At 36.4% G+C, this 17,295-nt stretch overlaps 3 protein-coding genes across 3 annotated transcripts in view; 1 reads left to right on the top strand and 2 right to left on the bottom strand.

Moving 5' to 3' along the window:
- The window catches only part of LOC106132928 (ecdysone-induced protein 74EF), a 217,507-nt gene that overhangs the window by 55,498 nt on the left and 144,714 nt on the right, over positions 1–17,295 (top strand). The window contains exon 3 of the mRNA XM_013332500.2: positions 1,537–1,594. The gene's annotated coding sequence lies outside the window, so the exon portion shown is untranslated. The remainder of the gene's footprint in view (positions 1–1,536; positions 1,595–17,295) is intronic.
- The window catches only part of LOC106132930 (U7 snRNA-associated Sm-like protein LSm11), a 55,481-nt gene that overhangs the window by 21,909 nt on the left and 16,277 nt on the right, over positions 1–17,295 (bottom strand). Inside the window, exon 2 of the mRNA XM_013332502.2 lies at positions 16,298–16,413. Coding sequence (XP_013187956.1) covers positions 16,298–16,413 — 116 coding nt within the window. The remainder of the gene's footprint in view (positions 1–16,297; positions 16,414–17,295) is intronic.
- LOC132904384 (uncharacterized) lies at positions 12,792–13,819 on the bottom strand. The gene has a single exon (XM_060954642.1). The coding sequence runs from the start codon at positions 13,712–13,714 to the stop codon at positions 12,803–12,805; it is 912 nt and encodes a 303-aa protein (XP_060810625.1). The 5' UTR covers positions 13,715–13,819; the 3' UTR covers positions 12,792–12,802.

Raw genomic sequence — 17,295 nt, 5'->3', positions numbered from 1 at the left:
TTTCACAGGGGTGGACAGGAACTACGGATTTCGAATCGCGACGATCTTCACAGATTTATCTAGCTTATTCCATACACTCATTACTTTATTTTCGTACATTCTAGACGATAACGGGTACGTAGGTATTCTTATAACTTCTCATAAAAATACTCGCTAAGTATGTTATAATGATTTAATTTAATGTCGTCATTAAAAAGTAAGTTTGAAATGGCTTCAAAAATTGAATAAATACTATGCAATTATTTTTTTAAATTATATTGATAGGAAGAAATGCCCGAACTTGTATGAAGAGAGTTATTATTGTGGATGAAGCGAAAGAAGTATGCAAAGATCGTGGCGAGTGAAAAGATGTAGTCTCTGCCTACTCCTACGGGTAAAAGGCGTGATTTTATGTATATGTATATGATGTTACGTAGGACAGCTGATAGAGATATGACACGACATAGTCATACACATGATCCGTCAATGACATGACGTAATGCGACTTAAAAAAATAACCTGTGCTCTACAAAATAAGTCAAGCACGCTATCAACGAATGCACTGAAACATGTTATACATACACATACATATGGTCACGGCTATATCCCTTTCGGGGTAGACAGAGCCAACAGTCTTGAAAAGACTGAATTGCCACGTTCAGCTATTTGGCTTAATGATATAATTGAGATTCAAATAGTGACAGGTTGCTAGCCCATCGCCTAAAAAAAGAATCCCAAGTTTGTAAGCCTATCCCTTAGACGCCTTTTACGACATCCATGGGAAAGAAATGGAGTGGTCCTATTCTTTTTTGTATTGGTACCGGGAACCACATGGCACTTTATCTGTTATCATTAAAGTAAATTAATCTTGTTTTAATCGGGAGGCGTGGTCAGACACGTGTTGCTCGGTCGGCGGTCGCGCGTCGAGTGAACACTCGCGCCCGCGCGCAACCCGTCGACAGGCGGAAGCGTGTGCGCACCCGCGCAAGGCTACGCTCCTGACCTCGCCGTGTCTTTGTCTAGCGCTATCTAGCGTCTGTTTACGAGGCCGAATGCATCATACCTACGATACCTTTAATCATACTTCAAAAACAGAGCCATAAATAAAAATAAACATCTGTCTGTAAACTGAAATGTGATATCTTTAGAAAAATCCTAAAAATTTAAAAAAACAGTCGCGCGGTTCAGCGAGAACTTAGGAAAATTGGATGTATATATATATAATACAATACATATAATCACGTCTATATCCCTTGCGGGGTAAACAAAGCAACAATCTTGAAAAGATTACGATAGACCACGTTCAGCTGTTCGGATTAATGACAGAATTGAGATTCGAATAGTGACAGGTTGCTTTGCTAGCCCATCGCCTTAAAGGAGAATCCCAAGTTCATAAGCCTATCTCTTAGACGCCTTTTACAACATCCATAAGATCAAGGTGGAGTGGCCCTATTATTTTTTTATTTGGAGGAGTATATCGTTTTAATATCTAAGTGGCAATTGAATTTCTACTTTTATGCTCTACAGTTATTTCATGTGTTTATTTTCATTTTCCAGGTATGGCGCGATACAGGTGATCGTGGCTATTGGATGACAGTGTTGGAGCTAGTTAGCTGTGAGTAAATTTTGATATAATTAACGTGATACTCATAAAATAGATATCTTATAGCTGAATGTGGCCTATCAGTCTTTTCAAGACTGTTGGCTCTGTCTACCCCGCAAGGCATTTAGACGTGACTACAATGTATGTATGTAAATATCTAATAGCACTCAACGCGTGATGTATTTAATAACGAACGATATTCTTTATTTTATCGAAACTAATTAAAATGAAACCTACCTCAATTGTTTTAAACATGAATATGATATATGAATATATGTATATCTATTCAACAGCATCATCAACTTTAAATAAATTCAAGGAGACCATAGTCAGATAAAATCAGAAAATAAGAACGGACATAAAAAAAAATTATAAAAAAAATCTGTTAAATCGAATGTTTATTTTTTTTTTAATTTTTACTTACTGGTTATAATCTGTATGCGTCGGAACATACTTATATACAGATGACTGCTTACCGCATATACGAGGTGTATTTTTTTTTGTTTTTTTTTTTTCTTCTGCCACTTCGAATGTTGCCGGCCTTGTTGTACACAATTCGGGGTGAACCGCTTTAAGTACCGAGATATTTACATGCTGTTCGATATAATAATATAATTGCTAGTGTTGTCGTTGTTATTTTTAAAACACCTCTATTATGTACGTGGGTAAAATAAAATAATTGAATAATTACTGTTATTGATATGAGTATGTTTATTTGGGTGGGATAAACGAAATTAGGGAATTTAAAAAATAAATAGTCCTAACCAAAATTAGTACTTTGAGTAAAGAACGATTTTGTTTTTGCATGTAAATACATTAAACGTGGTGGGCTTTTTTTTAAAAAAAACTATTCAATTTTGTTTTTGTGACAAATGTGTAATTAAAATTAATGATAAAAATACTTATTTATACTAATAGATTAAAAGCCTCGCCCTACTCAAGTTGCGACATTTCAATTAGTCTCCAACTTAACGCAAATGATTGATTAGAACACCAACAACAAAATGAACAACTTGACACCTCATTTGTTAAATAAGATAAATTCATACAACAGAGTAACATAAAGAAAAAAAACCTGTCCACGAACAAGCGTGTAGCTATAATTAGGCGGTGAATACAATCTAAACAGTCCAAAACGTTCAGGGCTAAAGTACATACAAGTAATACCATAACGAGAACCTATCATTTATCTATTGAGCGTTCCAAGGCGAGCGTGCGCCGAAAACAGCTAATGACTGATAAATGGATTAAATAGACAAGGAAGTAACGCGTACGATTCGTCCTAGCAGGCCCTTGCACACACACAGACAGACACACACACACACACACACACGTTAAAGAAAACGGCCATGAGTTAACTGACATCACAACAAGGTCCCGCCAATTTGTACGGACAGCAGAGAAAGCGTAAAAATTTAAATATAAAGAAACTTGTACATGGTCCAAAGTAACTAAATGAGATTTCGTACAAGAAATATGACTGTATGTTTTCCATATAAAATAAAATACAACATATTGTTAAGACTAGCTGTGCCCGCGACTTCGTCCGCGTGGAATAGTTATTTCGGGCATCATTGAAGGATGAATAATTTTCCCCGTCTTTTTCACATTTTCCATTATTTCTTTGCTCCTTATAGTTACAGCGTGATGTTGTATAGCCTAAAACCTTCCTCGGTAAATGGTCTATTCAACGCAAAAATAATTTTTCATTTCGAACAGGAAATACTGTCCTGAGATTAGCGCGTTCAAACAAACAAACTCTTCTGCTTTAAAACATTATTATAGATTGGTTTCAAATCATTCAAGCTGAACTGGCTTGAGTTGCCAACGTTCAATTAAATCAGTTAAAAATCTAAAGATTAGTTAATATGCCGTAATGTATCCTGTGTAATAATTAGTACCCGGTTGACCGAGCTTTGCTCGGTCTACCAGAGATGGCGCTGATATAGTTTCTTAAAACGCGGTTTTTAAAATGTTTATATATCTTGGGAACCGTGCTTTTCTCGAACCTAGGATAGATCAATTCCTTGAGCCCAAAAGTCCCTAATCTGTAACTTTCATGAAAATAGTTGGAGCCATTTCCGAGATCCTGATTATGTATATACAAGAATTGCTCGTTTAAATATATTAGAATAGATTTTACCATTTCACTATCTACTCGGGTTCATAACCGGGACCGGGACTAAAGCAAGACAAGGCTAAGATCAAATAAGATGTCCTTATCAGATCAAGGCACGTACGTCTTTGCCTTCCCACACCAAACTTAAATATAAATTTTAATATTTTTAAATAAATATTCATTTAACTCTACCAATAAATTTCCGATGCAGTTTATTACCGCTTTTACTGGACTGAACTGACGCTTTGGAAGCGGCCGTAAACTCAGTTTTAAATAATTTATTTGACGTCAACCAATATTATGATGACAAAAGATATGACAATTATCAAGTGATGTTTGAAATGCCCCATAATAATAAAAAAATTAATTTAAATTTATATATATATATTTCATTTATTTCTTTTTATGCTGACGCTACAAGCACGAGCATCACGCATGCTGAGTAACGCGCGGCAACCTTCATCTCATCACCAAAACATTACCGACATACAGGGCTCATATGTTTACATACATACATATGGTCACGTCTATATCCCTTGCGGGGTAGAAAGAGCCAACAGTCTTGAAAAATTGATATCGCTCATAAGTTTATTTGATAAAATCAATCGTTTGCTTTTTCAATCAAATGAATCTTGATCAAATTAAGGACGTCCTGACAAAGGGTCAGGTCAAGAGCACCCGAAACCGCCGTGCTTGCATGAAGAATGAATGTGGATGAAGCGAAGAAAGTATGCAGAGATCGTGGAAAGATGTAGGTAGTCTCTGCCTACCCCTCCGGGAATAAGGCGTGATTTTATGTATGTATGCTTTTCAATTGTTTTGAAAAACAAAAAAGTCCTTTGTTTACGAGTTTACTTTGAATGGTCACGCGAATTTTTTAATGGCTTATTATATTTACGATATTACCTTTGTGCCTTGAAAATTCAACGGCAACACGGAAAGTTTTAAAGTTTACGGCCATGATAGGATCTTTTAGAAAAGGAGCCTTTGTTGAGAAGTAATTCATAGTGATTGAGTACTGAATATTAAATGAAATATTTAATCATATTTCTTTTTTTAGCATGGTTTTGCTTGAAAACTAACTTTTTTAACTTGAAAAAAGTAAGAATATATATGTTAATCTCTATGAAATAAACGCAAACCATAGAGAAATTTGAAATCAATCAATTAGGTTTTTTTTTCAATCGTAACATAGCTACAAAAAAAAATCGATTTTTGAATTTCACTACAAAAAGAAATCTCTATATGAATCTCCGCCGCAAGTTCATATAGGCAATTTTCAGCCAGTATGCTTAGAAAAAACGGTTTTACCAGCACAATTAGTTATTTAAAAAAACGAATTAAAATTCAAGGTAAGCGTAGGGCGCCGCAGGGCTCCGTAGACGAGGAAGCGAGGCTTGCAATTACGACTGTTTACACAAGTAGTGGAATTTTTACATTATCTATACTAATATTATAAAGCTGAAGAGAGTTTATTTGTTTGTTTGTTCGAACGCGCTATTCTCAGGAACTACTGGTTCGAATTGAAAAATTCTTTTTATGTTGAATAGACCATTTATCGAGAAAGGCTTTAGGCTATATAACATCACTCCAAACAGCTTATCGTGGCCTGTCAGTCTCTTCAGGACTGTTGGCTCTGTTTACCCAGCAAGGCATATTAGACATGACTATATGTATGTGTGTGTAAAACTTTATAATTTTAGACTCTACCAATAAAATTTCAATGCTCTCTATTTAAATTGCACGTTATTTTCCTGAACTTCTCTGCCTTATGATGAAATGTTTACCTATTTAAGAGTCACATAAGAAAAAAACAAACCAAAAAAATTATATATCTAACAAGAACACGATTACATCTTGTAATAGTAATTACAAGTACTGCCAATTCGTAAATTAGTATGAATATTGTTCTATAAACAGTACTGTACCAAACAAACTGCACCGCGCCATATTAATAGACACCGATGCGCGTGCGCAGGCGCCTGGCGACGACCAAGGCTCTTCCGTCCGACACATTTTCATGAGTCAACGTCTGACATATCTGAGCCTAGACAATCACGACTTGACTACACGACACACTGAATTTAACGATAGAAAAAACGGCACATTAAAAAAAATAAGTGGTACAGTCAACTGCAGAAAAACTTGACCCACCTATGATTTTTTGTCTGTATGAACAGGGGTCATATTAGTTGGCTGTACATAAGTGTACTTTTTTCTTTGAGCGTCGATGGTGAATCGGTAAGATGCTTGGGTAAAAATGCGTGATGCGCAGAAAGGCACCGGTTCGAATCCCGCCTCGGCCATGTACCAATGACTGTTTTCGAAATTATGCACAATATTAACCTATACCCTTATGGTGAGTGAAACATCATGAGGAAACCTGCACATTCAGGCAACTGTATGTGTAATAGGGTGGGTCGCTTTTGTATGGAAAAAAATAAAATTGTCCAATACGTTTTGTAATAGTAAAAAAAACGTGACCCACATCCATATGTGAAAAAACAACGAAAAAAAAATTATCTAGTTCAACCCCTTCTACCCGCGCATTGAGTTTAAAAAACTGAAATTTTTGATTTTTTTGTGAATTATTTGAAAATCTATTTGTAGTGGCACATAGGAAAAATAACTACATAAACTAATAAAATAAAGTACTTTTGGACTAAATTTTATTATTAAGAAAGAAAAATAAAGAAATAATAAGACAAAATAAAAATAAAGCATCTTCAAATCACGTTAAAATCTTTCTTACTTTCGAACTTAGGCATAAGCTTTCGTGAAATAATTTTATTCTTAATTAAAGCTTCTCGTGCTGTTTTGTGGCAAAGCTGCATAGATGCCTCTGTTACTGTTTTTACTGCCCGCTCCACAGCTTGAGTATGACATGGTAGCCGCAGAAAAAGGACTTCATCATCACCACCTGACTCAACTAGGGAATGAAGAGTCTCATCGGGAACATTCGTCAATATAGGTGGTTGCGAGTAAGATTGCTGCCAGTCTATCAAATCGATGTAAGACGAAGCGTTTAAATTTATCTTAGGCACTTCAAAGACTCGAAGCTGAAGGGATTCAGATGGTTTCCTTGCTTTTAAAATGCGTCTAGCGGCAAGTTCTCTCACATGTTTTTGTTCATCAGATAACATAGACAAGAGCAAGTTCTCTGGGTGCGCAAAAAAAGCATTTCGCTTTATTACAGGATCAACAACACTCTTCAATTCTTGCGGAAGATATCGAGAATAAAATACCAACTTCCAAAAGTGCCTTGCTCCATCTTTACATGTCGGATTTAATTTGATTTCAAACCAAATAGGGGCATATACTTTAACTACAAAAGTAGCGAGTTGTTTCAGTTCGTTTGTAGGTATCTCAGTAGACACATATAAGCGCAAAATCCTGTTGGCCTTTGTTAGCCACCTGGCATGCGACATTTTTCCCGGAGAGCGATTAGACAAATCAGGAGAGAACTCACCACTTATGACGGCAGATGTGATATCATAAAGGTAACGTTGATCAGAACTGAGGTCTTTTACATTTGAAATGTTTGGTAACATACCTTCTATCTTTTCAAACATGACAACCGAGCGCTTCTCACAATCATCTAATAACTTGCCGATAGTACCTGAATAAGTATTAGGTCCTGTTGTGGTGCCATCAAGTTTTGCAAATAAATGTCTTAAGGGCAGTTCATTGAAGTGTAAAAGGCATATGATCCATTGAAGTGGTCGGTGTAAACGCTTTTCTAAAAGCCGTATGACTCCGCCGTATTTGCCCGTATTGGTAACCGTCCCATCACAACCTATAGCTAGAGTATCCTCTAGAGACATATTCATTTGACCTGTTACTGTCTGAAATATAGCTGACTCCAACCCTTTTGCAGTTCCATGGCTGGGAACGGCATATCCGACATAAACTGATCCTGGTTCTTTAATTATTGAAATATGTTCTTCCACGGATGTTAAGCGGTATTTTTTGTCCCCTTTCATAACGATTTTCATGGTCTTATCTTTTCTTCCATCAAAAAATAAGGCAGGAATAGTATCTAGTTGACCTTGAGATAAGGTTTCTTTTCGTAATTTTTGTCTCGCTCGTCGCAATTTCGACTTATCGATTACTTCGTTGTCGATGCTCAATCTCATATCTTGTAAAACAGCAGAAGCGACAGCAGCAGCTGCTCTGTCCGATATACCGTATCGGTCACACATTGTTGACAAATTCTTCAGAGATGATATTTTACGTTTTTTCGATACTGTTTTTGATGAACTTGAGGGCAAAGTTTGATCTTCATCGCTACTTTCAGACGTTACTGAGGTATTAGGATTTTCGTGAGAGGGGCCTGGTTCACAAACGCTAGAATCGTAATAGGATTTAAGCTTAATTTTTCTATCACTTAGTTTACTTTTCCTCTTACTTGTCAATAAATCAACAGTTCCCATAATCATTTTTCTCTCTGTTCTCTGATCTATTAAAAAAGCTCGTTCCTCCTTAGGAATCTTTTGGTTTTTAGAACATTTACATAACTCTAAATCTTTACACTTACATGAACTCAAATCAAACAGTCTTTCCGAATTTCTATGAAAATCTTGAATCTTTTCTTCTGATAAACGCTTCAAAGATTTTAATAAATTTTTACACTTTGCGTGGTAACTTTTAATCAATTGCATCACACGATTATGGGACACAGTAGGAATAGACGCTTTTCTCCACAAATATTCAACTTTAGATGACACTATTTCAGATATCTCATTAATGGATGGCTCTTTTTTTGAATTGTTCCCAAGTTTAAGCTGATGTCTTACTAAATTGTAATATTTCATAACTTGTTTGTAAGTGGGTAGTTGATTTTCGTTAATTTCTTCCAGAGCACCAAAAATGGGACAACTTGTGGATTTTCGGGTGTTATTTGAAATCTCCATGATGCACTACGTCTAGAAGCTAACAAAAACGACTTAAAATAGCGAAAAAAAATATAAATGCGCGCGACCTTTCACCCGGAACTAATTAGGCGCACTGAGACAATGACGCGTGATCGACAGTTTACGCCCCCTTTCCCCACTCCTTCCCCCGCACTATACGCACGATTATTCTAATATTTTGGTTTGATTATTATTTGTATTACGTTTATCTCTGAGTATAATAATGTAATATCATTTTACGCCATGTAGTTTATACAATAAACTCTGAAACAATAAATACGATTTTAACAATTTTTCCGAATTTTCAAACGTCATGCGCGGGTAATTAATGTTGATAAAAATAAAAAATAAATATACACGTTTTTAAGTCGCTACCCAGGTCATGTTTTCCGCACTATTACAAATCGAATTTTGAAAAAAATAATTTTCGACCCACCCTAATGTGTAACCATGACATATTCAATACAGGTCAGGTTCCCCTGCAAAAGTTGCGGAGGTCAGATGGGAGTTGTTTCGTGTAAAAACCTGACTCACCCAATTCAGAATTTTTATTTTATTTTATTTTAACAGGAAAACTTACAGTAAAATTAATGTAAATTACTAAAATATTAAATTAACTTAAACACAGTTATACAGTTTTCGCATATTACTCTTAAATGCTTGCTTGAAAATATGTCTTATGTTTATACCTACCAGTACAATACTGTGATGTTTTTATACTATAATTTATAAAACTAACTATGTTCGGAAACTCGGTCAAACCAGCTTTTACATAATGAATTTTTGAATTTATTAGTATTGGAAAAGAACAAATCTAAATCCAAATCAAAATTAATTTTAATTTTATTGAAAGCAAGAGAAGCTCGGAGAAAAAAAGAGTTTTTTCTATATTTAGTGGCACAGCGTGGAGTGGAAAGAATAATAGGTTGGCGCAAATTTCTATTAGGGACTCTAATATTAATTTTCGAAAGAAGATGGGGAGAATCAACTTTAGACTGAGCAATTTTCACAAGTTGGGTTATGTCTGCAACTTCCCGTCGTACGTTCAAAGGTAGAAAATGGAACTTTTTGCATCTCTTATCATATCCTGATACATAGGTTTTACACTTAAATTGCAAATGTCTGAGTAATCTGCGTTGTATAGACTCCAATCTATTGACATATACATCATATTGTGGATTCCAAACATTTGAGCAGTACTCCAAAACACTACGTACATACGAGCAATACAAAATTTTAACAAGTTTTATGTTAGAGAATTGTGAGCTAGAACGAATAATAAAACCAAGCAATTTATTAGCTCTATTAACAATGTGATCAATGTGCATCTCATAAGTAAGTTTAGAGTCGTGTATTACGCCCAAGTCCTTAACATTGTCAACACGACTTATCTCATGGCCATCCAACTCATATTTAAATTTCACAGGCTCATTTTTCCGAGTAAAAGTAATAACATTACACTTAGATATGTTAAGATCTAGTCTATTGCTTTTGCAATATTCAGCCACTCTATTTAAATCTTGTTGAAGTAGATAACAATCTTCAATATTGGAAATCTTTTTAAATATCTTCATATCATCGGCATATAATAAAATTTGTGAATGAACAAAACATGAGTGAATGTCATTAATAAAGATATTAAATAGTAATGGCCCTAGTATGGATCCCTGAGGCACACCTGAGGGGACCAAGGCAGACCTTGAGGAATATCCATTCACTGCTACAGCCTGAGACCTATTTTCTATGTAGGACGAGAACCATCTAAATAAGTTTCCATGAATACCCGACGAAACTAACTTTGCTAAAAGAATAGAGTGATCAATGCGGTCGAATGCTTTGCTGTAGTCAGTAAAGACAGCATCAACTTGCCCTCCAGATTCCATATTTTCAGTAGCAAAATCAATAAAAGAGATTAAGTTAGAGACAGTAGAACGGTTCTTTATAAAACCATGTTGTTGTTCAATAAAGTCATTAGAAAGGGCACTATAAACTTGAGTGCTGACAATTCGTTCTAAAATTTTTGCAAAAATACATAATTTGGAGACTGGTCTATAATTGATGACCTCAGCTTTACTGCCTTTTTTATGAACGGGGGTTATAAACGCGGACTTCCATATTTTAGGAACAATACCTTCTTGAACGGATCGCTTAAATAATATACTTAGAGGCTCGCATAAAGCTGAGGCACATTTAACAATAAACAATGGTGCAATATCATCCGGTCCAGCACCTTTATTTAAATCAGTAGATTTTAACAGCTCATAAACTTGTTCAGGATTAATCTCAATGTCTCCTATAGATTGAGTATAATTATCATCTGGCATGTTACCAATGGTAACCGAATCATTACTAGAAGAGAAAGTTGACTGGAAATATGCAGCAAATAGATTACAAACGTCTTCACCAGATTGGGCAGAGAGACCGTTGTAAGTTAAAGTAGCAGGTAAAAAATTAGTTCCCTTTTTATTAGACTTGACGAACGACCAGAAACGTTTGGGGTTGTCACATATATCAGCTTCCATATTTTTAATATATTCAGTGTAACACTGTTTTTCGAGTGATTTAGCTCTTTGGCGAAGCAGTGCAAATGTCTCATAGTCCTCTAAATTGTGGTATTTGCGAAATTTTTTTAAAAATTTATATTTTTCTTTAAGTACCTTTTTTAAAGAAGCATTATACCATGGAGGAAAAGAAGTAGGGTTAATGATTTTATGAGGTATAAACTTATCCCTGGCATCGTACAAACATTGATAAAAATAGGTAACAGCCTCCTCTAAACTAGTATCATTTAAGGTAGTTACCCAGTCAATCTGATTTAAAAATGAAATAATTTTGTCATAATCGCCAGACTCAAAAAAATATTTGAGCCTTGAATTGACTTCCAGAGACTGAGTAACGGCAAAGTTTAGAGTAATGTTCAGAGATTTGTGATGAACATTTTCCGGAACTAACGGGTCATCACAACCAGTCACCGATAATTCGGAATTACAGAATATTAAATCAAGAATACGATTTTTACTAATATTACGTATACTATTAAACTGCGATAAATTACACGCCGCGATGGTATCGAAAAAATAGATCTGATTTTCGCCGGATATACCAGAAGGTTGCAGCTGTCCATCATTCAGGTACCAGTCTACGTTACTAAGATTAAAGTCACCTAATATTACAAAGTAATCATCTGGATAAGCATTCACTACATCAGATAATTTATCAGTAAAATTCTGAAGTTGAGAGTTGAATGAATAACCCTGATTTTCGCTGCATAAATAAATAGTACAAAAATGGATCCTTTTTTGTTGTCGATCACTAAATCTTTGGGTTACAGTGACCCAAACGTCCTCAGCTGACGAACTCCATTCGGGGCGACCCACTGATGTAATATCGCGACGCACGGCCAAAAGAACCCCGCCTCCCATCTTTTCTCCAGTACGCGAGTAATCCCTATCCCTACGCCATACTATATATCTATCATCAAAGAGTTCATTATCACTTATACTGTCTGGCAACCATGACTCAGTCAACGAAATAATATCATAATGGTTCATCAATAAATTACGCTTAAAATCATGTGTCTTGGTTCGTAGTCCTTGGGTATTTTGATAGTAAACACTTAACTTATCCACAGATGTAAACGAAGTACAATAACTAAAGCGATACTAAGTAAACAAATAAAAAATAATGACCAGTCATGGAAATAACTTGACGAACTTTGTTTTTTTACATCTAATCTAAAACATATTAGCAATATTTCTATTTTGTTATATTTTATGTATAGATCCAAGAAGATCGTGAATGGTATACAAACAAAAATAACATTAACAATCAATAAACTATACCCATAATACTTTTTCATGTCCATGCCAATAGATAAATAGATAAGAATCAGAACGTAGTTACTAAGGTAGATGAGTAATAAAAATACAATTTGCATATGCGATAACAACTGCTCACCAATCCGTGTACGAGTACAAGCAATAATGACCCGAACAATACAAATAACACATAACAGTAGCGCGTACACTCCTATGCAAGCGTAAATACTTACGCCATTATCACGCTGGCCGATGCCACCTTTTATTCTAACCAACTCAAGTAAACAAAAGAATGCAGTATTGACCGAGGTTCTCAAACTGTTTTTACACTTAAACAATATTCTAAGATACCAAAATAAAAACTTTAACATTATTTTATTTTCAGTAAATCTTTGTCGTTTTTTATGAATATGATTGGCGAAGTATCTGATTTTCTGACCATGATTTTGCAGTGTTTGACCCAAACATATTGAAAATTTTTTTCTTTGGCGGTTGATCTCGCCTTTCTCAAGAGTTCCTTGTTTGATAATGTCAAATGGTCATTGACGTAGAAATTGCCAGCTGTAGAATATCCTAAATTTATCAAATTAAGCTCATTGCATTTCCTAGCCGAAGCCACAAATGCCTCCTTCTTATAGCGATTATTGAGTGCCATCACAATCGGCTTTTCGGATGCAGAATTCCTGGTAGGTATTCGTGCAATGTAATTGATATCGTCGTTCTTTATAGGATAATTACATAACGTGGCAACTTTTTGTACGATCTCATAAAGATTTTCGCTATTCTTTAGTGGTATCCCTCGGATTTCTACATTATTTGATCTGGCCCATTGATCCCTTACTCCTAGCTCTTGATTTAATCTTTGGATTTCAGCCTTTAAAACTGGGACCTCATCTGCTACCTTTTGCACTTCATCGATCTTAATTTCAAGAGAATTAACTTTATCAACAAAGCTCTTTATTTGATCGTGTGCCATTTCCAAGGAGTCCTTAAGACCACCAATTTCATTTTTTATAGTTTTCACATCCTCAACAAGTGAAGCCAAGGGAGTGAGCTGAGACATGATTTTTTCAAGCTGATCTTGCATCCTATCCATCTGATTGGGTTGAGGCGAAACCGCACCCGATTTGCACTTAGGGCAGCGCCACGTATTTTTTCTATCTCCGAGCTTCCTGTAGCCCGCTTCCGTAATACCGGAGCACTGGAAGTCGAAGTGCTGTTTACAGGCACTACAAATTACACCTTCGGTATGCTTTCCACCACAACTTGCACAGCAAAACATCGTGTCAAAAAATAATATAAAATTAAACTGAATTAAACTGAATTAACCAGGTTGAGAACCACTGAACTTTTACAAGCAAGCGTCTATTCGCTAGTGCGATATGAATGGAACTGATGGTCTAAGGCATACCCCGGGCTCCTCTCCACAGCGGTGAGGATGCAAAAGGTGTACTTTATTGTATTCATACATACATACATATGGTCACGTCTATATTCCTTCTGGGGTAGACAGAGCCAACAGTCTTGAAAAGACTGATAGGCTACGTTCAGCTATTTGATTGCTTAATGATAGAATTGAGATTCAAATAGTGACAGGTGGCTAGCCCATCGCCTAAAAAAAAGAATTCCAAGCCTATCCCTTAGTCGCCTTTTACAACATCCACGGGGATGATGGAGTGGCCCTATTCTTTATTATCTGGTGCCGAGAACCGCACGGCACCAATACGGTATTCTTTATTAATATTTAGCTAATTCTGCGTTCTGTCATGTCGGTGACCTGGAGACTAACTAAACTAACAAAATGTTGAAGATCATACATACATACGGTCACCTCTATATCCTTTGCGGGGTAGACAGAACCAATAGTCATGCAAAGACTGAATGGCCACGTTCAGCTATTTGGCTTAGTGATTGAATGAGAATTGAATTGAGATTCAAATAGTGACAGGTTGCTAGCCTATCGCCTAAAAAGGATCCCAAGTTTGTAAGCCTATCCCTTAGTCGAAGATCATCTGTATTTTTAACAAGGCTTCGTTCATCCTATTTGGAATAAAGACGTAGCTGTATGTGTATTTTTAAATTAATGCCAGAACATGCACTAGTAATTTTTTTTTTTTTTTTTTTTTTGTTTAAAGTTTAACAGCAAAATTTCCTCATCCGCTATCTAAACGATACATACATATGTATGTATATAAAACTAATAGCCTTTATTATATCTTCTATGCACGATGTATGAACCATAAACAAAATAGCCAAGAATTTTTGCTTTTACGACGAACGCCAAAAACAGAGTAGATACAATCATAGAGACTACATACATACATACATACATAAAATCACGCCTCTTTCCCGGAGGGGTAGGCAGAGACTACCTCTTTCCACTTGCCACGATCTCTGCATACTTCTTTCGCTTCGTCCACATTCATAACTCTCTTCATACAAGCTCGGCGGTTACAAGCATAGAGACTAAGCTCTTTTAATATAAAGTACCAAATTATATTTCCCTCTTTCACGTCGTGTTATATGTGGCCCGTTTAAATATAACATTTAATTGAAAAAAAGAATCGTTCACACAAGTTTATATTACATTTCCATTCAATTCCATTGTAAAGCCGCGAACGTGACCTATCAGTCTTTTCAAGACTGCTCGCTCTGTCTACTCCGTAAGGGATATGGACGTGGTAATATGTAAGTATGTTACAAACGTTTGTGGAATAAACAAGGTGCAAACACTGAAAATCATTTTATAATGAGGGCAATAATCCAGTGCTCAAAGCTTAATAAGAAAGCCAGTTCAAATATACTTTAACTAGACAACGTAACTCCAATACATAAAGCAGAACAAAATTAAAATGTAATAATAGAACCGTAATATAATCTCCTTATTTTGATGCGAAAGAAAACTAGAAAGCTAACGGCAATAAACAAATTATAAAACAGTAGTAGCAAGTCGAAAAATTAATTACGCAAGTGTTTCATAAAAGCTTAGTCTCCGTATTAAATCTACTCTGCACAAAGAACGCCAAACGCACTCCTCGCGGAAAACCATCAACCTACATTCCGGTTATAACTCGGGATTTTCACCCAAGTAGAAAGCTCTTTGTTACTATTTCGGGTTGCGTCGGGCATCAAAGACATGTTCCGGATTGGACGAGTGCCAACGCTGCATAGGATGCAGGGTTGCATGACTCGTCATGGCGCGAACTTAACGCTGCCTTTTTAGGTCGGTCGGGTAATGTTTCTTAGTCAGCCATTGCAGATTAGTAGAAACTCTGTCACTATCGGAGAAACACATACATATTATCACGTTTATATCCTTTGCGGGGTGGACAGAGTCAAAAGTATTGAAAGACTGACAAGCCACGTTCAGCAGTTAGGGTTAATGAATAAATTGATATTCAAATAGTGACAGGTTGCTAGCCCGTCGCCTGAAAGATGAATCCCAAGTATATAAGCCTATCCCTTAGTCGCCTTTTACGACGTCCATGGGGAAGAGATGGAGTTTTCCTATTCTTTTTCCATTGGTGCCGGGAACCACACGGCACTAGATTAAAATCAGACCAGTATTGACACATGTACCTTTAACCTGAGCCTGCTATCAAATCAACACACTCCCTGAGCGCTGCAAGGGGACTAATGATAGCGTCTACCCACGTTAATACATTCTCCACCAGCTCCTTAACAACTCTAGACCAAAACCAGACCAATATTGACACACGTACCTTTAACCTGAGCCTGCTATCAAATCAACACACTCCCTGAGCGCTACATGAGGACTAGTGATGGCGTCTATCGACGTTAAAACATTCTTCACCAGCTCCTGAACAACTATAGACCAGAACCAGACAAGTATTGACCCACGTACCTTCAACCTGAGCCTGCTATCCACACACTCTTTCAGCGCTGCGAGGGGGCCGGTAGCAGCCTCTATTCGGGTCAATACATTCCTTGCCACCTTCTGTTTCCGAACTGGCGCTAGATCTGGAACAAGGGATTTCACCATAAGCTTTCTAACATCTATACATACATATAATCACGTCTATATCCCTTGCGGGGTAGAGAGAGCCAACAGTCGTGAAAAGACTGATAGGCCGCGTTCAGCTGTTTGGCTTTAAGATAGAATCGAGATTCAAATAGTAGTGACAGGTTGTTAGCCCATCGCCGAAAAGAATCCCAAGTTTAAATGATATGACTAAAATACGTATATTTAATCCAGAAATTTCCAAAATTATCCTTTGTAAGTACATGGAGTATAGACTGGACAGTAAGTGTTTCCTTGTGTTATGGTAATTGAAAGAAAGTTACAACTTATAGTTTGCGTAGAATGGAACGAGAGGGTAGGGTTATAGAAATCTTGGCACGGATGTTAGAATGTGCCGTGTGGTTCCCGGCACCAATACAAAAAAGAATAGGACCACTCCATCTCTTTCCCATGGATGTCGTAAAAGGCGACTAAGGGACAGGCTTACAAACTTGGGATTCTTTTCTAGGCGATTGGCTAGCAACCTGTCACTATTTAAATCTCCATTCCATCATTAAGCCAAATAGCTGAACGTGGTCATTCAGTATTTTCAAGACTGTTGGCTCTGTCGACCCCGCAAAGGATATAGACGTGACCATATGATTCTATGTATGTATGTAAACAGACAAAGTAACTAAAGAGAAATAGAAATTATGTAATGAAAAGTGTATAAAGAATAGTTCAGAAATGGTCAGGCATTACCCTCAGGTGACAATTTGCGGCCATCTTGGTCCGTTTCCTTCTAACGCTACAATGATCATCACTCTAATACTGATACCAACTCCGAACGATTCTTCCCACAATTTCCTATACAATAACGGTTCAGAATGAGGTATACTTGT

Source organism: Amyelois transitella, chromosome 4 (genome assembly GCF_032362555.1).
Source record: "Amyelois transitella isolate CPQ chromosome 4, ilAmyTran1.1, whole genome shotgun sequence".
NCBI lineage: Eukaryota > Metazoa > Arthropoda > Insecta > Lepidoptera > Pyralidae > Amyelois > Amyelois transitella.
Note: the sequence above shows the minus strand (reverse complement) of the source record. Positions and strands in the feature narration are given on the sequence as shown.